A 19,510-nucleotide genomic window follows, 5' to 3' on the forward strand; every position below is an offset into this window, starting at 1 on the left:
GGCAAGAACTCACTGCTGCCTGAACAAGGACCTGAACCCACTGCAACTTGCCCATCACAACAGTGATGCAAAATTCTACAGTTCTACAGTGGATGCAAAATTTTACTGGCTCTCCATTTGGCTTTGGAGCACCAACACAACAGCTATTCTGGGACAGTTTTTACTTTTCATCCATCAGGCTCCTGAACCAGTGTGGATAACTTCACTCACCTCAACAATGAGTTGATCCCACAATCTATTGGTTCATTTTTCAAGGGTTCTACAATTCATGTTCTCAGCATTATTTATTTATTGTTAAATATATGTTTTTATTTTCTATTTGCACATTGGTTTTTGTGTGTGGGTTTTCATTAGTTCTATTGTATTTCTTTGTTTTATATGAATGCCTGCAAAAGAATCTCAGTGTAGTATATGGTGCCATATCCCCTCAGTACTAATCAACAAGTTTCAAATCCTGGGTCTCTGCAACTGGATCCTCAGCTTACTTATTGGAGATCACAGTGAATGCAGATTGGTAAAAACATTCACTGTTATTGACGGTCAACACAGACACACCTGAAGGATATATGCTTAGCCCACTGCTCTACTCTCTCAACTCTCATGACTGTGTGGCCAGACACAGCTCAAACACCATCTGTGAATTTACAGGTGACACCGCTGTTGTTGGCAGAATCTCAGATGGTGACGAGGCATACAGGAGTGTGATTGGTGTCATAATGACAACCTTGTACTCCACATCAGCAAGAGTAAGTAATTGATTGTGGAGATCAAAAAGGGGATGTTGTGGGAACACACACCAGTCCTCATTGAGGAGTCAGCAGTGGAAGGAGTGAGCAGCTTCAAATTCCTGAGTGTCAACAGTTCGGAGGGTATATCTTAGACCCAGTGCAGTGATGCAAGCACAAAGAAGGCATGACTGTAGCTCTACTTTATTCAGGATTTGAGATTTTATTATGTCACCAAAGGTGGATGAATGCTTGTATCAACAGCTGGGGCATATCGCCAGTCCTGGTTATGTGACCACTGATGCCAAGCCGACAGTCTTTGATTATATTGATAATGGTTGGGGTCAGCCATCTTGCAAAGACACTGCCCAGAAGTGGCAATAGTAAACCACTTCTGTAGAAGAATTTGCCAAGAATAATCATGGTCAAAAGGCCCTGACTGCCTATGTCATACTACACAGCACGTAATAATGATGATGAATTATTTATTTTTAACAGTAATATTTTATGTATTGTACTGTACTGCTGCAAAATAACAAAGTTCATGACATATGCCACTAATAATAAATCTGATACTAATTTCTATTTTAAATAACATTTAGGATTAATTCACCAGCGGTGATGTTAGCACTTAAACACACTGCAAGTTTCACAAGCATCATTTGTGATTCATACAAAGTCAATTTGTACAAAAACATTAAACAATACTTTGTGGCCGCTGATATTTTCACAGAATCATGGACTTGTTTTACAAATAAAATATTTAATTTATATCGGTTACACAATTTGTGTATCCATCATAGTCATATTTTCTCGTGACATGAGGCCATTCACCCATTCAAATCTATGCCCATTTTCAGAGTATTGCTATCCACCTCATTACTCTGTTCATTTCACACATGTTCACCAACTTCTGCTGGTTCTTTTGGAAGCCAAAAACTCAAGGAACAAATGACCTCGATCACAAATTTGGGATATGGGTGGAACCTACAAAGTTATGCTTAAAATAACTTAATATTTAAATATTGTCACCAAAACATACGGTTTATGTAAATTGACTCAGTAGTAAGGACTTCCTATCTATGAAAATCCTTGATTAAGCACTATATTCATGCACCAGATGACACAGTACAAAATAATGATGTTCAGATGGCATTTGTTCTAGTGACAGAGTATTAGCATCTGAAATAAGTTAATGGCAAGGCTGGTTGAACAGAATCGTTGTAAAAAGATTAGATATATTTGCATTGGGATATGCAATTTAATGACTTTCAGAATCAATGTAAGGAAATTAACAGAATGGGCTACATTGACCAAAATATTCTGTCAAAACGAAATAATATAAAATTAAATTGTTACAAAATGCAAATAATTTTGCTTTTAACAAATGCATTTTCTGAAGGATTAATATACATCTGTTACACAATACATACTCATTCCTCATTCTCCATTGACGTGCACACTGAAGATCCATGTACCCATAAGGCCAATCACCAGGAGCATTGATCACCAATGTTCCTTCCTCTAGGTCCTGTGTGTGTGAAGGGAACCCCCGCCTGCAGCTTCCCAGGAAACAGGTCCATATACAGATTTCCTAATTAGGATGGTGCTTAATTACTTTGAGTAGGAGAGGGCTGAACTTTTGATGACACAAAAAAAATGTCCATGTCTCTCTGGCTTCAGACAACAGCTTGGTTCCAAAATCAGAGGAGCAGTGGCAATTTATGATATGTACAAGTTGGGCATGTGGGATTTCAGTGCTCCTTCGAGTGACAAAGATCACTAAATTGGAAAGATAATCTCAATAAGGCACCTCTCTCCCACTGCCTTTACCGAAGCATATTTAAAGCTTCCTTAATTGAGTTAGAAACAGGAGGCCACTCATGTTAATACATGTCAATGCTTTTACCAAAGGACCTTAGTGGTCTCCATGCTTTTGTAATTTGCGGAAATCCAGTGATCTTATTTATTAGAGGGTAACGGGCCCTTCCAGCCAACAAGCTGATGCTGTCCAATTACACCCATGTGGTCAAAGAACCTGCTAACCCATCTGCACATCTTCTAGAATGATCCATCAAGAATAATGAAAACAGAATCCAATAAGTTATAGACTGTACAGCAAAGAAATGGACCCTTTGGTCTTACTTATCTATGCCAATCATGACATCTGTCTCACCAAATCTCATTTACCCATATCCCTCTACTCTTTTCATATCCCAGTACCATTCCAAATACCTTCTGAACATTGGAAATGTATCTGTTCTGCCATCTCAATTGGCAACTTGTTTTATAACTGCATGCCTTCTGTGCGAAAAACTTGCTGCACAGATCTCCATTAAAGTTCTCTCATCCTCAACCTCCGCCCTCCAGTTTTCAGACCTTCATATCCTGCAAATAGACTAACCATCTAACCCTATTTTAAACCTCTATAAGGTCATAGATAGGGAGCTAATAATCATAATTCACTGAGATGTTATGCATATAAAATTTTTGAATGGAGAAATCCCAAGTAATTTGTCCAAACCTGCAATAACTAAACCTTCAAATTAAGGTCCCAGGAATTTAATTCAACAAAGTTGAACACTTGGAAATCTATCAGTGCAAGTTCATTTGAATCTTCTCTTCTATTTCGGCTTGCCTGTACTGTTATATATGAATAGATGCTCAAAGTCTATCTTTCTAAATTGTTAGTTGCCTTGGCCAGAAAGGCCAGGTTATTCCTGGCAATAACAAAGCAATAATGATGGCAGAGAAGAGGTTCACTGCATTGTTATCCAGGATAGGCTTTCCTGATATATGCCTTCCATTTGGAGTGATGTGATGAACAACCATTCCATTATCTTCATCAAAACCTGCAAGTTGACAAGAATTGTACAGTAATCGTTAATAGGTTGTAATGCAATCATGTACAAAGCAAACACTTCTGCTCTAGTTTTGTAATCAGTGATTATTACAAATAAGCTGCCTGGTCCGACAAGCTATGATGATGATAAATAAGCTGTATTTCTATTTAGTATTTAACCTTTACATCTATCAAAGTATCAAAATATATACTTTAATTTTCAACAATTTGAAAATTTAGGTATTAACGTAGCAGATCTGATTGCATTTAACCCTCTCAAAGTCCAATCCCACATCCCTGTTGTGAGAGGTGAAAATGGGTAAAGCCAGCCAACAGGGCTCTGGTGAAGCTGTAGAGGCCAATCCCAGGTACAGTGGATGCAATGAATTACAGAAGCATTGATAAATCCCAACTATACCATCTACTTCGGACAATGGAGATGGAAGGCTATCGATGGCCTATGCTCCACTCGGAGCTAAGGGCCCAAGAAGAAGATTAATGTATTGATGTAGGTGTGCTATGAATTCACAGCACTGGTTAGAAAGTTTCATTAGTCTCAATAGAATGACTCCTTGTCCCACAGCTACAGTTTATTAATGTGCATGTAATGGTAAAAGACAAGTTAATTGGTGTAAATTTCTCCCAAACAGTGAATAGTGTAGTCACTAAAGAATTGAGCTTCCACTTCATCAATAGCATCATTTATTGATCAACTCTAAACTCTTGTTAGTCTGCCTTTGCACATGAGAGGTTCACTGGACCCCCAGATTCAGGGGTTCAGCTCAGGGCAAACAGCCCTGACTGGTTAAACTAAACTGTTATGGAAACAGCCATGAAGAATCCTTCTACATCTGAGAGCGACGGTATTCCTGAGTCTCCACCTGGGATTTGCGTGACTAACAGTAGTGAAAACTGAAAAGAAACTACCGACAAGAAGAAGGAACATCGCCAGAGATGGAGGACCTTCATTATTGTCCTAAACACCAGCAGCGTAACGGGCAGTAGGCACATTGCACTCAAGAATGATTTCTCCATTTTCCCACCCATGATGGGGGGGGGAAACAAATAAAATGATGTTTAATTATTTCAGAATTCAAGCACAAACCTGAATACTGCATTGTGGCACCTAGACAGGAATCCAAAATGGAACCGAAGAAACCTGCCGCAGCTCCATATAAGACAACTGGCCACTGGGGTGGTGAGCTATCCAGATCGTCCACAAATATCAACTGAGTCAGCAGATAGGCCAATCCAACAACAGTTCCACCAAGCAAACTTGCAACAAGACCCACGAGAGTCACTCCTCCATTAGTACCTGAAAGAGAGTAATGCACTTTATTAAGTATTTTAAGAAACTAAGAATTTTTCATTTCTTTTCCTTGGACATTAACGTTAGCAATTTTACCTACGGATAAACATTGTGAAATAACTGAAATTAACTTGGTTGGGTATGCTGCGGCAACTGGATTTTCTCTATTCCAGAGTCGCTGAGTCAGAAATGTTGGGTCATTCTGTTCCAGATTATTGCTACTTGATCATATGACAAGCAGCAAGTATTAACTTACTGAGTGGATGAACAGGCTCAAGGAGTTATTATTCCAGATTTCAGCTTTGTCTCCATTCTTTAGATCATAATCTTACAGATAATTTCAACTAGAGGCCTACCTAATTACAACTGTAAAACTTATAGTTTATTTTCAAAGCAATGAAGGAGGTATATGTTATAAAACAAATAAAATTTGGGCAATTATTAAAGGAAATAAATAGTAAAATTCAAGTTGAGGGGGAAAAATCACTTCAGTTGATAAACTATCATATCTGTCCATGATACAACACACTGATGAAGGGTTTCGGCCTGAAACGTCGTCACTACCTCCTCCCATAGATGCTGTCTGGCCTGCTGGGTTCTGCCAGCATTTTGTGTTTTTATTCAACACACTGAATGTCCTTTACTGAAATTTTTACAAATCCGCAATTCTTGACTGTTTCAAATTCATGAAGGACTTCTTGTGCTTGTGAAATAAAGCTGTATAATTCAGGGGTCACCAACCAGAGTACAGCAATACTCAAAGGAGGTTCCTTATGTCCAGGCTATTCCACAATTTAGTTTACATGGCTATCAGCACTAGCTTCTATCCCGCTTGCTCACATTTTTTTCGGTCAAAAAACTCAACGGGTTTATCTTTAAGTGCAGGGTGCTTGGACTCAGGGTACCGAAGCAGTTTTGAGGGCTTCATTGCCTCATTAGACAGCCTCCGGGCCCGAACTCCAGCTTCCCGCCTGCCCGCCACCAGACACCTTGGCCAGGTGCAGCTGGTTGTGGGTGGGGTGAGAGGGCAAGGTCAGGGCCGGAGGTCCCCCGTGCCAAAACCGCAGCAGTCAGAGTCTGGAGAAAGCGACTGACCAAGCAAGGAGTGCGACAGGGTGCTTGCCCACCCCACTCCCAGCCCTGTAGGATCTATCAGCTGACAAAAGTTTGGCTCAAGTGATGAGTTTCAGTAGATCACAGCGAGGTAGCTGCTCTGCTACTTACGAAGCCCTGAGCCCCAATTAGGTCGTCTGCAAATATTTTAGCACCGGGTTCCCCACGAACACTCGGTGTGGTAAACAGGTTCAGAGGCAGTGCCCATCTGTCCACACTCCAGGCCAGTAGCAACGGCACTTCTTGCCAGCCGCTGAAGGCCAACCAGTGATCCCTGGCGCAAGGGTATCACTGCGTTTAGGTGACTGATGACCTTACGCGAGTTCAAGTTCAACAGTGGGCGTGACAGGGAATGAGGAAAGGTGCAACTGACTCATATCGTTTCCTCGCGGCCGGGTAGCACATGCTTTGCGGCCTGGTGGTTGGGGACCACTAGTATAATTGATTCATCTTAAAAAACTATTTTGTAATGCACATTAAGCAAAATAATTGGATATCAAAAGAGGCTAAGATTTAGAAAAAATGGTGTAAATATATTAAAATTGGGATGTGTTTTTTGAAATTTTGTTATCACTAACATACAAAAATGAACTCATGTCCGATATAATATTCAATAGAAACATGAGAAAGTCTGCAGACACTGGAAATCCAGAGCACATAAAATTCACACAAAATGCTGGGGGAGGAACTCAGCAGCATCGATAGAAAAAAAATAGATAATCGCCATTTCTGGCCGAGACCTTTTCTCAGGATTCTTAGCCTGAAATATTGATTGTCTATTAATTTCCACGGATGCTGCTTGGTCTGCTGAGTTCCTTTGACATCTTGTGTGTGTTAATTTTGAATGAAACTGAACACAGTGTATGATTTTTTTTTTAATTCACATATATATTAAGATTCTGCTGCCCCATCGATTCCCATAGATGGGATAATTGAAATCCCACATTGTTAATACTTTAATTTTTAATCTCTTTGCCTTTTATACTGCTGCTCCATTTCCTTCCTCTTAACTGGTGGCTTTTAATGGACGGCTGTCAGGAAACCGTTTGTTGTGTACATAGATTGCTGAATTCCTCCAGCATTTTCAGCTTTAATTTTGAATGCAATCTTACACAACTATATGAAATAAAACCAAAAACTGGTAAAATTTAGCAAGTCAGAGTGAGGGTGCAATATGAAAGTAGGAGAGTAAGAAATGGGGCCTTGTAACTGGTGTAAACGTAGATGGGGGTATTGGATGAGTGGCATGCAGACAAGGGGTCAGAGAAGGGAGCGGGCAAGGACATCAGAAGCTGCGATCTCAAAAGGGGACAGGCAAGTAGGTTCTTGTGCTGGTGGTGTGGGCAGGTCGCTGGGAAGGGATGGGCTGCCACTCATTACGGGTGTGTAAATAGAGGCAGGTTTGGTTAAGAAAAGGCTGAGAACATTTTGGCGGTTGTCCTGGGATGGCATGTGATCTGGGGACAGACAGATAGGAGTCTGGCACTCATGTTAGTTCCAGGAAGGAATACCACAGGAGTAGGGTGAGTCCTGGACTCTCATGAAGGGCTTCAGCCTGAAATATCAACTGTTTACTTTTTTCCATAAATGGTGCCTGACCTGCTGAGTTCCTCCAGCATTTTATGTGTGTTATAAGGAGAGATGGGTATATATGGGGGCAGAAGACTGGCAAGTGACAGAGGCAGGCAAGCTGTTTCAGAAGGGCTACATGGGTGGGCAGGCAGGTCTAGCCAGAGGGGAAGGAATGGGTCGGGTGGCATTTGGCAGACTAAGGGAAGGGGTGCATATTGCACGTCTGGGGGTGCTAAAGCTCACACATGCGGATGTGGGTCACGACAAGGAACTAGTACATGGTAAGGTGATGGGCCTGGCAAGGGGCAGGGAGCCATTCAAACATACGTTCTCAGAAGCAGCAGAACCTCCCCGGCCCTGGGAAAGAATGGGCACTTGGAGGTGGGTTCCAGAAGTGGCTCACTCACAGGGCTGGGGGCCTGAGAAGGGACATGCATTGATAGGAACAGGCACTCTCTGAATAAGTTTGCATCCACTGGTGGGTGCTGTTTGGAAAGGTGTGCTTGCATGTTCTCTGTGGGTGAGGTTGTGAAGGTTGCAATTACCAGTGGTTAGCTGGGAAGGGGGTGGACTGACAACAGATTACACGATAAGGTTATGCTCCAGAGAAGGCACGATGGGTGTGACTGCATACTTGAAGAGTGATAAAGTACACATGCATGTACAGGAGGAGAAGGTGCTTCTGTATGCAGGAGAAAAACTGAGGAGGGGCCCCACGTACATGACACAGAGGTCAAAAGTGACTGGGTTAGTTAGAAAGAATTGCCTAAATGAGGCACTGATCGCTCATATCAAAATATTGTGATAAAGGCCTAATATTGTAGAGTCTGTACTTCTGCAAAAATTACAGTTCAGGTAGGGCACTAGGGATCATTTTTTATTTCTTTCAGCTTTCACAAATTTATACTCTTTCAAATATTTGGTTTATTTACTCAGGAACAATCTTGATCTGACCATTATGGAAAGCAATTGTATATTCTTACCAATGGGTACCTTTTCCCAGGTGGTTATCAGCCTTGGTTGCTTCTTACTTGCAACACTTCCAATCTCTGATGCCCATGTATCCCCTGAGCTGCAAGCCAGAGCACCCAGGAGGGACAGACACATCCAAGAGGCAGTGTATTGCTTTGTAAAATTAATTGCAATTTCTCCTGGCCCATTTTCAATCATATAAAGCAAGGCAATTTCTGTAGGAATACCTCCATTGCAGAATACTTGCAGCCAATTCCTCTGGCCACCTGTAAACAAAATGCACAAAATCAGTTATGCAAGATATACCATCAATTTAGTTATACAAGTGTTGTGGACAGCAATAGCAGAATGGCAAAGGATACAGCAAGATAGAGACTAATTGCATATGTGGGCAGAGAAATGGCAGGTAGGGTTTCACCTGGCCAAATGAAAAGTGTTTCCCTTAAGTGATCAAACATAAAGAGGCAGTACACTGATAATGCAAGACCCTAACAGTATTGATGAGCAAAAGGGATCTTGAGGTCCAAGTTTGTAGCTCTCGGAAAATGGCTAGCAAGTTAGATAGGGTGCTAAAGAAGGCACATGGTGCACTTGCCTTTAATAGTCGAGGAACTGAGTTCAAGAGCTGAGAATTTATGCTGCAGCTTCATAAAACTCATCTGGAGTATAGGCATCTCCCCCCTGCCCCCCCCCACCCTTTACAAAGGTAGAGAGTTCCTATGAAACCTTTTGTAAGTTGAAATGGCGTAAAGTGAAGCATCATTAATTTATATGGGAAAAATGTTCGTAAAAGTGTAAATCCTCTTTGTAATGCAAATTACTAATGTAGGTCTTTTGTAAAAGCGAAGTGGCATAAAGCGAACATTTGTAAAGTTGGGGACACTGTATTGCGTTTAGTTCTGGTCACCCCGTTAAGTGAAGGATGTTGAGATTTTGGAGAGGGTGCAGAAGTGATTGACCAGGATGTCACCTGGAATAGAGGGCATGCGCTCTGAGGAGAGGTTGGACAAACTCATACTGTTTTCTCTGGAGCGGCTAAGGCAGAGAGGAGACCTGATGGAAGTTTATAAGATATGAGAGAAGCATAGATTGAGTAGATAGCTAGTACCTTTTCCCCAAGTTTCAAATGCCTAATACCAGAGAGCGTTAGATTCCTGTTTGGTTGGGGCATCAAGGGATATGGTGAGAGGGCAGTTTTTTGGGGGCTGAATGGGATCCAGATAGGCCATAATGAAATCACTGAGTGGACTTGAATGGCCTAATTCTGCTCTGATGTCGTATGGTCTTAATGCATTTAAGGTGAGATGGTGCAAGTTCAAAGGAGATGTGTGGTGTGGTGGTAGAGGCATTTGAATGCCCCATGATAAGGGCATTCAAAAGTAGGCAGGCACATAAAAGTGCAAGAGATGGAAGGGTATGGACATTTTGTGGGCAGAAGGGTTAAGTTTAGTTGGGCATTTGATTACCAATTTAATTAGTTTGCATAACATTGTGGGCCAGAAGGCCTGTTCCTGTGCAATACTATTCTATGTGCTAAGAGCTTTGAGAAGCTCTCTCCTGAATCTTCTTTGATATAGTTCCTCCTTCTCTTACTCACACACATTCTCTCCAGCCCGTGACTTTTCTGACCCACCTGGCTTCACCTATCGCCTTCCAACTAGACTCTTTCTTCTCCCCCCCACCTTTTTATTCAGGCATCTCCCCACTTCTCTCTCAGTCCTAAAGAAGGGTCTCAGCCCAAAACGTCCACTGTTTACTCCTTTCCATAGATGCTGCCTGACCTGCTGAGTTCCTCCAGCATTTTGTGTGTTGCTTTAGATTTCCAACATCTGTAGATTTTCTCATCTTTATAAAAAAAATTAAGCAAGTTGTGAATGAAGATTTAATCTAAGAATGTAGTTGGTGCAATCAACTTTGACAGTCATTGAGGTAAATGTCCTAGTTCCACTACAGCTTGCTGTGTTCTGAAGTGGCTAATGAGGGGACTGCCGACTTTTCCCACTGATGAAAGGGAGACTAGGTAAAAATGATCACACATTTCACTTTCTATTATTTGCCAGAGCTGTATTTTTTTTTTAATAATTTCACTGATTTAAAAACACTGGTCTAGCAATTTCTACAAATAGCTTTGTACAGCTGTAATTATGGAAGAAAGTGAAATGTGTATGTTTAAGAAGAGTTCAAGATAATTTATCCCCAACATAGACAGAGAAGTTCTGCAGATGTTGGCAATTTGTTATGGAAGATATTGGAAGTATGCAGTCAATCATGCTGGCATTCTCTGGGTGGTTGTTAATATTACTGGCTATGAACTCTTTATTTTCTTAACTCAAAGTGTTACAGACAGTATCTCAGGTTTGAAAGGTTTTTGCTTTATTTACAATCGTTTCATCGTCACATTTTGAACATAACAGATTACAATTTAGATGCATTACCTTCCTTATATTCTGCATCCAGACGCTTCTTTGCCTCAGCCTTCCATTTTGTGAGTTTAGATGAGCTAACGAAAAACGTTAGCAGCGCAGAAAAGAAACTGAAGTTGGCAACTGTAAGGATGATTCCGACAATCAAAGCTGCACCAAAATGTTTAAAGAAACAGTATTATTCCCATGCAGAGAAGTTTATGTTCATCAAGGAAATGCTGCAGTAAATCTCAGTGATGAAGCTTGACAGGTCCATAATTACCAAGAAAGGTTATAGCTAAAAACAAAATAACCATGGAAAATAGAAATCCTGTTAGGATCCATTGATGCACCATCACTGCAAACAAACTGCTCTACTGAAGATGTCAATTTCAATTTTCTTTCTCCCTAAATGACACACAATACACCACTGTCAAATACAGTCATATGAAACATCTAAACAGATATGTGACACCTCTCCATATCCTTTTACCTCACTGCCTGTGCCTCCAGAACATTTGATTTTCACAGATGTACACTGCAAGAATAGAGATGCATTGTCAGTTCCCTAGTGTTGAAAGGACTTGGACAGAATTTGCACCATGAGACCCTTGGATACATTTATTTTGAAAGTTTAAAGAAAATGTGCTGAAATCATTGCTCTGGGGAAATAGCAAAGAAAAATTATCACAGATTACTGAATTTTTTGAAGTCATATTTAAGATTAATATCAAAAGTGCCACCAGATAATTTGTACTGTACCCGACAGTATTGAATTTATGCACTTTATATTATCTATGCATTATACATTTGCAGATTTAATTCTTACTTTCCTAAGTTATTGTGTGTGATGTGTACTACTGTGTTTTACACCCTGGAGAAACGTTCTCATTTGGAGACATACATACATGTAAATAGTTAAATGACAATAAACTCGACTTGAACTTGAAAGAATGAACTATCAGGAACTACTTTTCCAATATACTCAAGTTATTGAAAAGAAGTAGCATTAATGAAATAGGGCAAGTCTATAAAATACTGAGCAAAAACAATTCGGCATACAAAATGAAAGGACATTTTGTTCCATTTTACACAATTGCCTCGGTCTTCAGTTTCTCAGATGAGGCAACAGAAACTGAGCATTCATTTCCTCAGGCGCTAATGAGATCATGGGAGACACTGTAAGAAAAATAGGACATTGATATACAGATGGATCTATTAATGTTGGAACTTTTACAATTTCAGGATATCTTAAACTGCTTCAAAGCCATTAACTTTTAAAGTGAGCATCATGTCAAACAGCAGAAGTCAATTTGCTAATGGGATGGTGAGGTGGAGATACGCCCTACCAAAGGAGGTGTCAGGTGCTCCTTCTCTCCACTAGCCTGCAGGTCACCCTTGTGCATGGTGTAGCACTTGTTTAGTCCCTGATCAGGGTCACATGAAGACATGGAAGTAGGTGGTTGATGGTTGAATGAGCATCTGGTGCATATCACAAGTCCTGGTTATAGAACATAGAGTAGTACAGCACATTACAGGCCCTTCGGCCCACAATGTTGAGCCGACCCTTAAACCCTGCCTCCCATGTCAGTATGCCAGCACTGACACCAGGCAGACAGTCTCTGGAGAGTATTGTTAATGGCTGGGATCACCTATCTTCTATCTTCACCTGCCTAGAAGCCAATGGTAAACCACTTCTATAGAAAAATTTGCGAAGAACAATCATGGTCATGGAAAGATCATGATCGTCCACATCATATGACATGGCACATAACGAATGATCAAATTTACTAATCAGATGGAAAGATTACAGAATGATACACTAAAGCCATAATAACCATAGTCATACAGCCCACCCTGTCAGCAAGAACCACCTATTTAATATTAATCCTACACAAAGCCTTTTTTTATTTTCTAAACATTCCAATCAACTGCCCCATTTCTCACACTCACTACACACTTGGACAATTTACAGGGGCCAAGTTACCTCCCAACCTGCCCAGATTTGGGATGTGCAAGGAAATTCGAAAAAGGGGTACAAATACATAGAACATTGAAAGCAGCAATAGTGGTAAATGGTGGTGAAGAGAGCATATAGCATGCTTACCTTCAACAGCTAGGGCATTGAGTAAGAGTTAGGACATTATTTTCAGTTTTATGGAGCACTGGATGTCTTGTGTGCAGTTCTAGTCTCCACACAATAGGAAAGACGTGTGGATGCTAGAGAAGGTCTGAGAGATTCACAAGGATGTTGCTTGTATCAGTGGGCCTGTGTTATGAGGTTAGATTGAATAGGTTTCTCTGGAGCAACGAGAGCTTAGAGGTGACATGAAAGAGGCATACAAAACTGTGAAGACATCAATACACTCAGTCGCCACTTTATTAGGTACACTTGCTTGTTTATGCAAATATTATCAGCCAATCGTTTGCCAACATCTCAATGTGTAAAGGCATGTAGACAAGCTTGTATGTATACATTGACATACATGTCGTCCGATAATAAAATTTACCTAATGATTTTTGGAGCCAGACGGAGTAGTTTCAGTCTCTCAGAAATTGTAGATTGCCTGGGATTTTCACGCACAACAGTCTCTACAGAGTTTACAGAGAATAGTGTGAAGAGCAAAAAACATCCAGTGGGTGGCAGTTCTGTGGGTGAAACTACTTTGTTAATGAGAGCGGTCAGAAGAGAATGGCCAGACTGGTTCAAGCTGACAGTAACGGAGATATCCACGCGTTACATCGGTGTGCAGAAGAGCATCTCTAAATGCACAAAATGTCGAACCTTGAAGCAACTGGGCTACAACAGCAGAAGACCGTGAACATACACTCAGTGGCCACTTTATTAGATCCAGGAGGTACCTAATAAGGCAGCCACTGTATGTATGTCCAGTGTCTGTTTTCCACCATAGGTGTGTTTCAAACCAGAGGGTATGATGAGAGGAAGGAGTTTAATGGACATCTCAGGAGTAAACATTTCACATTAAGAACAGTTGGTATCTTGAATGAGCTGCAAGAGGAGGTAGTGGAGCAGGAATGGTAGCAATATTTAAGCAGCAACAGGGCAGATATTTGAATGAGTAAGGCACAGAGGGATATAGAATTAATACAGGCAAGTGGGTTTAGTATAGATGGGCAGGATGGCCCCCACTTTTCCCATATGCCCACCTAACCTCCCTTATTTGATTCCATGCCCTTTCTTTCCAAACACATTACACCTTCTACAGCCTATCATCTGTACCTATCACCTCCCAGTGTCTGCCACTACTTCTACCATTCCTATTACTCACCTAGATCCATCTATCACCTGCCAGTTCTTGCTCCCCTTCATCTCTTTAGACTGACCATCTCCCCTCTATCCTTCAACCAAGATGAAGGGCCTCAGCCCAAAACATCAGCCATCCATTTCCCTCCACAGATGCAACCTGTCCAGATGTGTTTCATCAGCAGCTTGTTTATGCTCCAGATTCAGTGAGTTTTATATGTTTTTTTTGTTTTGGCTATGACTCTATGGGTAGTATCCAAGAACAACCCATGTGTTTCCAGGGAAAACAAAGACTCATAGAAAAACTACAGCACAATACAGGCTCTTCGGCCCACAAAGTTGTGCCGAACATGTCCCAACCTTAGAAATTACTAGGCTTACCTACAGCCCTCTATTTTACTAAGCTCTATGTACCTATCTAAAAGCCTCTTAAAAGACCCTATCGTATCCGCCTCCACCACTATCGCCGGCAGCCCATTCCACGCACTCACCACTGAGTAAAAAACTCACCCCTGACATCTCCTCTGTACCTACTCCCCAGCACCTTAAACCTGTGCCCTCTTGTGGCAACTATTTCAGCCGTGGGAAAAAGCCTCTGACTATCCACACGATCAATGCCTCTCATCATCTTGTACACCTCTATCAGGTCACCTCTCATCCTTCGTCACTCCCAAGGAGAAAAGGCCGAGTTCACTCAACCTATTCTCATAAGGCATGCTCCCCAATCCAGGCGAGATCCTTGTAAATCTCCTCTGCACCCTTTCTATGGCTTCCACATCCTTCCTGTAGTGAGGCGACCAGAACTGAGCACAGTACTCCAAGTGGTGTCTGATCAGGGTCCTATATAGCTGCAACATTACCTCTCGGCTCCTAAATTCAATTCCACAGTTGATGAAGACGAATACACCGTATGCCTTCTTAACCACAGAGTCAACCTGCGCAGCAGCTTTGAGCGTCCTATGGACTCAGACCCCGAGATCCCTCGGATCCTCCACACTGCCAAGAGAATTACCATTAATGCTATATTCTGCCATCATATTTGACCTACCAAAGTGAACCACTCCACACAGACAGCATCAGAAGTCAAGGTTAAACCTGGCGTCACTGAACATGGGAGGCAGCAGCTTTACTTGCTGCACCACCCTGAACCCTGGACAGTGTTGCTGATGGACTCTATCATCATCAGGACTGTTTATTCATTTCCATGGATGCTGCCCGACCTGTCAAGCTCCTCCAGGTGTGTGAGTGTGAGAGAAATAGGTAAAAAATACAAAATAGTGCAATTAAATAGAAATATGTCACCCTTTTAAGATACAAATGAGATGCAATTCCTTTCCTCAGGGCCATAATAATTCTTAGTCTGCCTCTGCCCAAGGACATTTTTGAGCCTGAATCACTGAGTACATTCAAGAATAAAATCCACTTTTGTTCGATAAAGAAGTCAACATTTTTGGGAGCGTACAAGAAAGAGGAGCTGTGGCTAAAGTCAAATACTATTGAAAGGAAGAGCAGGCCAGACGAGTTCATATGGTCTACATCCACCCATACTTGTATTAGATTGAAAAATACCTCAGTGTTCAATGTTGGATTTTTTCCAACACTCAATACAATAAATGTATGGTTTACTGTCAAAGAGAAAACAATATTCAAGATTTTCTTGATGCATGTTAGTAGCAAATATCAGAACTATTGGTTGCATAGAGGTTAATGGATAACTACACCCACTTCCTCATCCATTGAGATGTTCTCACAACCAATGATCTCGTTTACTAAGACAATGAGTCCTTAAATGTTTTCATTTATATTTGTATTTGCAGTTTATTGTCTTTTGCACTCTAGATGATCTTTTATTGAGCAAACATGAGGAAATCTGCAGATGCTGGAAATTCAAGCAACACACACAAAATGCTGGTGGAACACAGCAGGCCAGGCAGCATCTATAAGGAGAAGCGCTGTCGACGTTTCGGGCCGAGACCCTTCATCAGGACTAACTGAAAGGAGAGACAGTAAGAGATTTGAAAGTAGGAGGGGGGGGGAATCCAAAATGATAGAAGACCAGAGGGGTTGGGGTGAAGCTGAGAGCTGGAAAGGTGATTGGTAAAAGGGATACAGAGCTGGAGAAGGGAAAGGATCATGGGACAGGAGGCCTAGGGAGAAAGAAAGCAGGAGGGGAGCACCAGAGGGAGATGGAGAGCAGGCAAAGAGTGATTGTGAGAGGGGCAGAGAGAGTGGAAAAAAAGGGGTAAAAATAAAATCAGGGATGGAGTAAGAAGGGGAGGAGGGGCATTAACAGAAGTTCGAGGTCAATGTTCATGCCATCAGGTTGGAGGCTACCCAGCCGGTATATAAGGTGTTGTTCCTCCAACCTGAGTGTGGCTTCATCTTGACAGTAGAGGAGGCCATGGATAGACATATCAGAATGGGAATGGGAGGTGGAATTAAAATGGGAGATCCTGCTTTCTCTGGCGGACAGCGTAGGTGTCTTTTATTGATGCTGTTATAGTTACTATTCTATAGATTTGCTGGTATGCCTGCAGGAAAATGAATCTCTGGGTTGTATATGGTGACATATATGTACTCTGATAACACAATTTACTTTCAACTTTGAATAATTGACTAGCATGGCACGTTATACCAAACATTCCACTCTGAGTTTTTAAGACTGCTATTTTGTTGGTTCTACAGATCCCGATAGCCCCACGAATTGTTTCTATATACGGTGTGAGAAAACTAGGTAAAGTATTTGAACCAGGAAGTATATTGAAATGTTTCCTGTGACTTTTTTCCTCCAGTTTTTCCTCTGCCTCCTCTTATTCCGTGTACCTCTCCAGTTTTGTTGATAGGATCGTTGCTGTTAACATAACGGTAAATAGGATGACGGTGGCGCAGTGGTGAGAGTAACACCATTAAAGCGGCGTTGACACGGGTTCAATTCCGCAGTAGTCTGTATAAAAAATACGAGAAGGTCAGCAGATGCTGGAAATCCACAGCAACACTCACAAAAGACAAGGCAGCAGCTATGGAAACGAGTACAGTCGCCAGCAGTCCTGCTGAAGGGTCTCGGCCCGACAGGCAGTCTGGCCTGCAGCTTTCTGTGTGTGTTGCTGTCGAAATAGAGTTCGCATCGTCTCCCCGTGACCCACGGCTTCTTCCACCGTCCAAAAACGTAAGGGTCACATGGGCGTAATCGGCTCCGTGGACAGGAAGGATCTGCTAGTGCTGTAGCTCAATATAAAATTATAGCTCGGAACTAAATGTAATATCCTAATGCCATAGACCGCATTATGGATTCAAAATCAGTATCATATTGTCAAGAAACAGAGACAATGTACCATTTTAGATTATTAATATTTCAGCAAACATTCTGTGGAACTTCACCTCCAATAGCTCCGCTACGATCAAGACTTTTCCTCTTCACTGCATGCGAAGTAATAATTAGCGGAACCATCACAGAAAACATCCATCTCCAGGGCGATACTGGTCGGAGATTATCTGTGAAAGGAAAAGGCAACTGTTTCAGTGTATAAACTATAACAACCTTCACGCGTAGTCAGGTTTAATCACTTTCGGTCATAAACGATTGCATTTATTAAATGCATTTTAGAATGAAAAGAGGCGTTTTATTGTTGTCTATATTGTACAAAATACTGATAATAAGAAAGCACTTCTAAACCGGGTACGGCAGCGTTATCAAACTCCAGGATTTATGTAACTAAACACACTCACGCACAAGGTGAACAATCCACTGACCATAATAAGTACTTGCTGTCATGGACACAACCCAAAATAATAGCGATATGGACAATATCGCAATCAGAATAACAATGTTTGCCATCATGTTGACTAATTCTTCGCATGAAACCACCGGACGATTGTTGTGCCTGCGCGCAATGCCTGAAACCAGAAAGGGATACAACACATTACAAGAAATACAGCGAGCAAGAGCGGGGATGCAATCGGCCAGGGAGCAGAGGGCAAGGGTACGTGTTAACTACTGAGATCAGGATGGCCCCTACTCACGATACCTCCGCGTGTGCCACTCTGCGGAAACATTACCATTTTCCCCTCACCGTCAGTGGTCGAACGGGTTTTGATGTGCGGGATTAGGTCCAGCCTCCACTCATCAGAGTTGATTTCATCCCCCTCCGGCCCCGGAACAAGCACTGGCAACTTCCGCCACTCCAGCCGGAGCCCCTGGGAGGACCGACAGGGCGCCCTCCGCAGGCTGGGCCGGGCAACGCAGGCAATTCCTTCGCTCTCCCTTCGTTTTGCACGCCGGATCCGAATCAGGTTCAGGTTTACTATCACCGGCATATGTTGTGAAATTTGTTGTCTTTGCGGCAGCAGTGCATTGCAATACATGATAATAAAAATGAATTACGGTAAAAATATCTAATAGTTAAATTAAATAAGTAGTGCAAAAATAGAAATAAAGAAGTAGTGAGGTAGTGTTCATGGGTTCAATGTCCTTTCAGTAGTCAGCTGACAGAGGGGAGGAAGCTGTTCCTGAATCATTGAGTGTGTGTCTTCAGGCTCCTGTACCTCCTTCCTGGTGGTAACAGTGAGAAGAGGGCATGACCTGGGTGCTGGGGGTCCTTAATAATGGATGATGCGATTTCATTTCAATTCAATTTCATTTTATTGTCTGATATTCGCCTTTTGAGGCACGGTCCTTGAAGGTGTCCTGGATACGACGGAGGCACATACCCATGATGGAGCTGACTAATTTTACAACTCCGTGCAGATTTTTCCGATTCTGCGCAATAGCGCCCCCATGCCAGATGGAATGCTCTGAAATTTTCAAGTGTTTTTGGTGACATACTAAATCTCCTCAAACTCCTAATGAAATATAGCCATTGTCATGCCTTCTTTGTAACCACATTGGTATTTTCAGCCCAAGGTAGATTCTGAGGTGCCTACTGTGGTTCACACCGGATGCACAAGTGAGGCATGAGGTTCAGTCAATATGAGAATGGTTCACTCCCTGCAAAAAGCTGCGAGTTTTAATGTGTATCTTTCCTTTTGGTTAGTCCTGACGAAGGGTCTCGGCCGCAAACGTCGACAGTGCTTCTCCCTATAGATGCTGCCGGGCCTGCTGTGTTCCACCAGCATTTTGTGTGTGTTGAGTTTTAATGTGTGGTCCCTTGTGTCTCCTTTAGTGCAAACTGGCTGCTCTCTCTCCATTCTGAGCTATCTCAGGTCATGAATTCCCACAGCATGTGGCATGTTGCCCTTTCGCAAGGAAGCCATGAAGATCCTTGAACCATTTCCCTCCGGTAATAGTGAGATTTGGTACGTCAACAGGACTCT

General features: G+C 42.0%; 1 protein-coding gene across 4 annotated transcripts; it reads right to left on the reverse strand.

The window, feature by feature from the left end:
- Window positions 1-932: 932 nt before the first annotated feature.
- On the reverse strand, window positions 933-18,411 carry tmem19 (transmembrane protein 19). Of its 4 annotated transcripts, none has more exons than XM_059978438.1 (7): window positions 18,271-18,411; window positions 17,951-18,094; window positions 17,579-17,692; window positions 10,969-11,106; window positions 8,545-8,799; window positions 4,673-4,882; window positions 933-3,577 (listed from the first exon to the last, which is right to left on the reverse strand). In XM_059978438.1, exons 2-7 carry the CDS (start codon window positions 18,036-18,038, stop codon window positions 3,405-3,407), a joined length of 978 nt encoding a protein of 325 aa, XP_059834421.1. In that variant the 5' UTR covers window positions 18,039-18,094; window positions 18,271-18,411; the 3' UTR covers window positions 933-3,404. The 4 variants fall into 4 exon arrangements, with proteins under 4 accessions (XP_059834421.1, XP_059834422.1, XP_059834423.1 ...); XM_059978439.1 differs by having other exon boundaries at window positions 18,257-18,365; XM_059978440.1 differs by having other exon boundaries at window positions 18,221-18,354.
- Between the last annotated feature and the right edge of the window lie 1,099 nt (window positions 18,412-19,510).

The sequence above is a fragment of the Hypanus sabinus genome, chromosome 8 (genome assembly GCF_030144855.1).
Source record: "Hypanus sabinus isolate sHypSab1 chromosome 8, sHypSab1.hap1, whole genome shotgun sequence".
NCBI classification, from domain to species: Eukaryota; Metazoa; Chordata; class Chondrichthyes; order Myliobatiformes; family Dasyatidae; genus Hypanus; species Hypanus sabinus.

What these genes read in the sequence shown, in the direction of transcription:
- tmem19 (XM_059978436.1), bottom strand. Translation starts at nt 18,259, where the DNA reads ATGGTAATGTTTCCGCAGAGTGGCACACGCGGAG. An exon ending in GGATGCAGAATATAAGGAAG is followed by an intron (nt 8,800 to 10,968) that starts GTAATGCATCTA and finishes TTTTGTTTACAG; the next exon opens with GTGGCCAGAGGAATTGGCTG. An exon ending in CTGGGAAAAGGTACCCATTG is followed by an intron (nt 4,883 to 8,544) that starts GTAAGAATATAC and finishes ACTCTCTTTCAG; the next exon opens with GTACTAATGGAGGAGTGACT.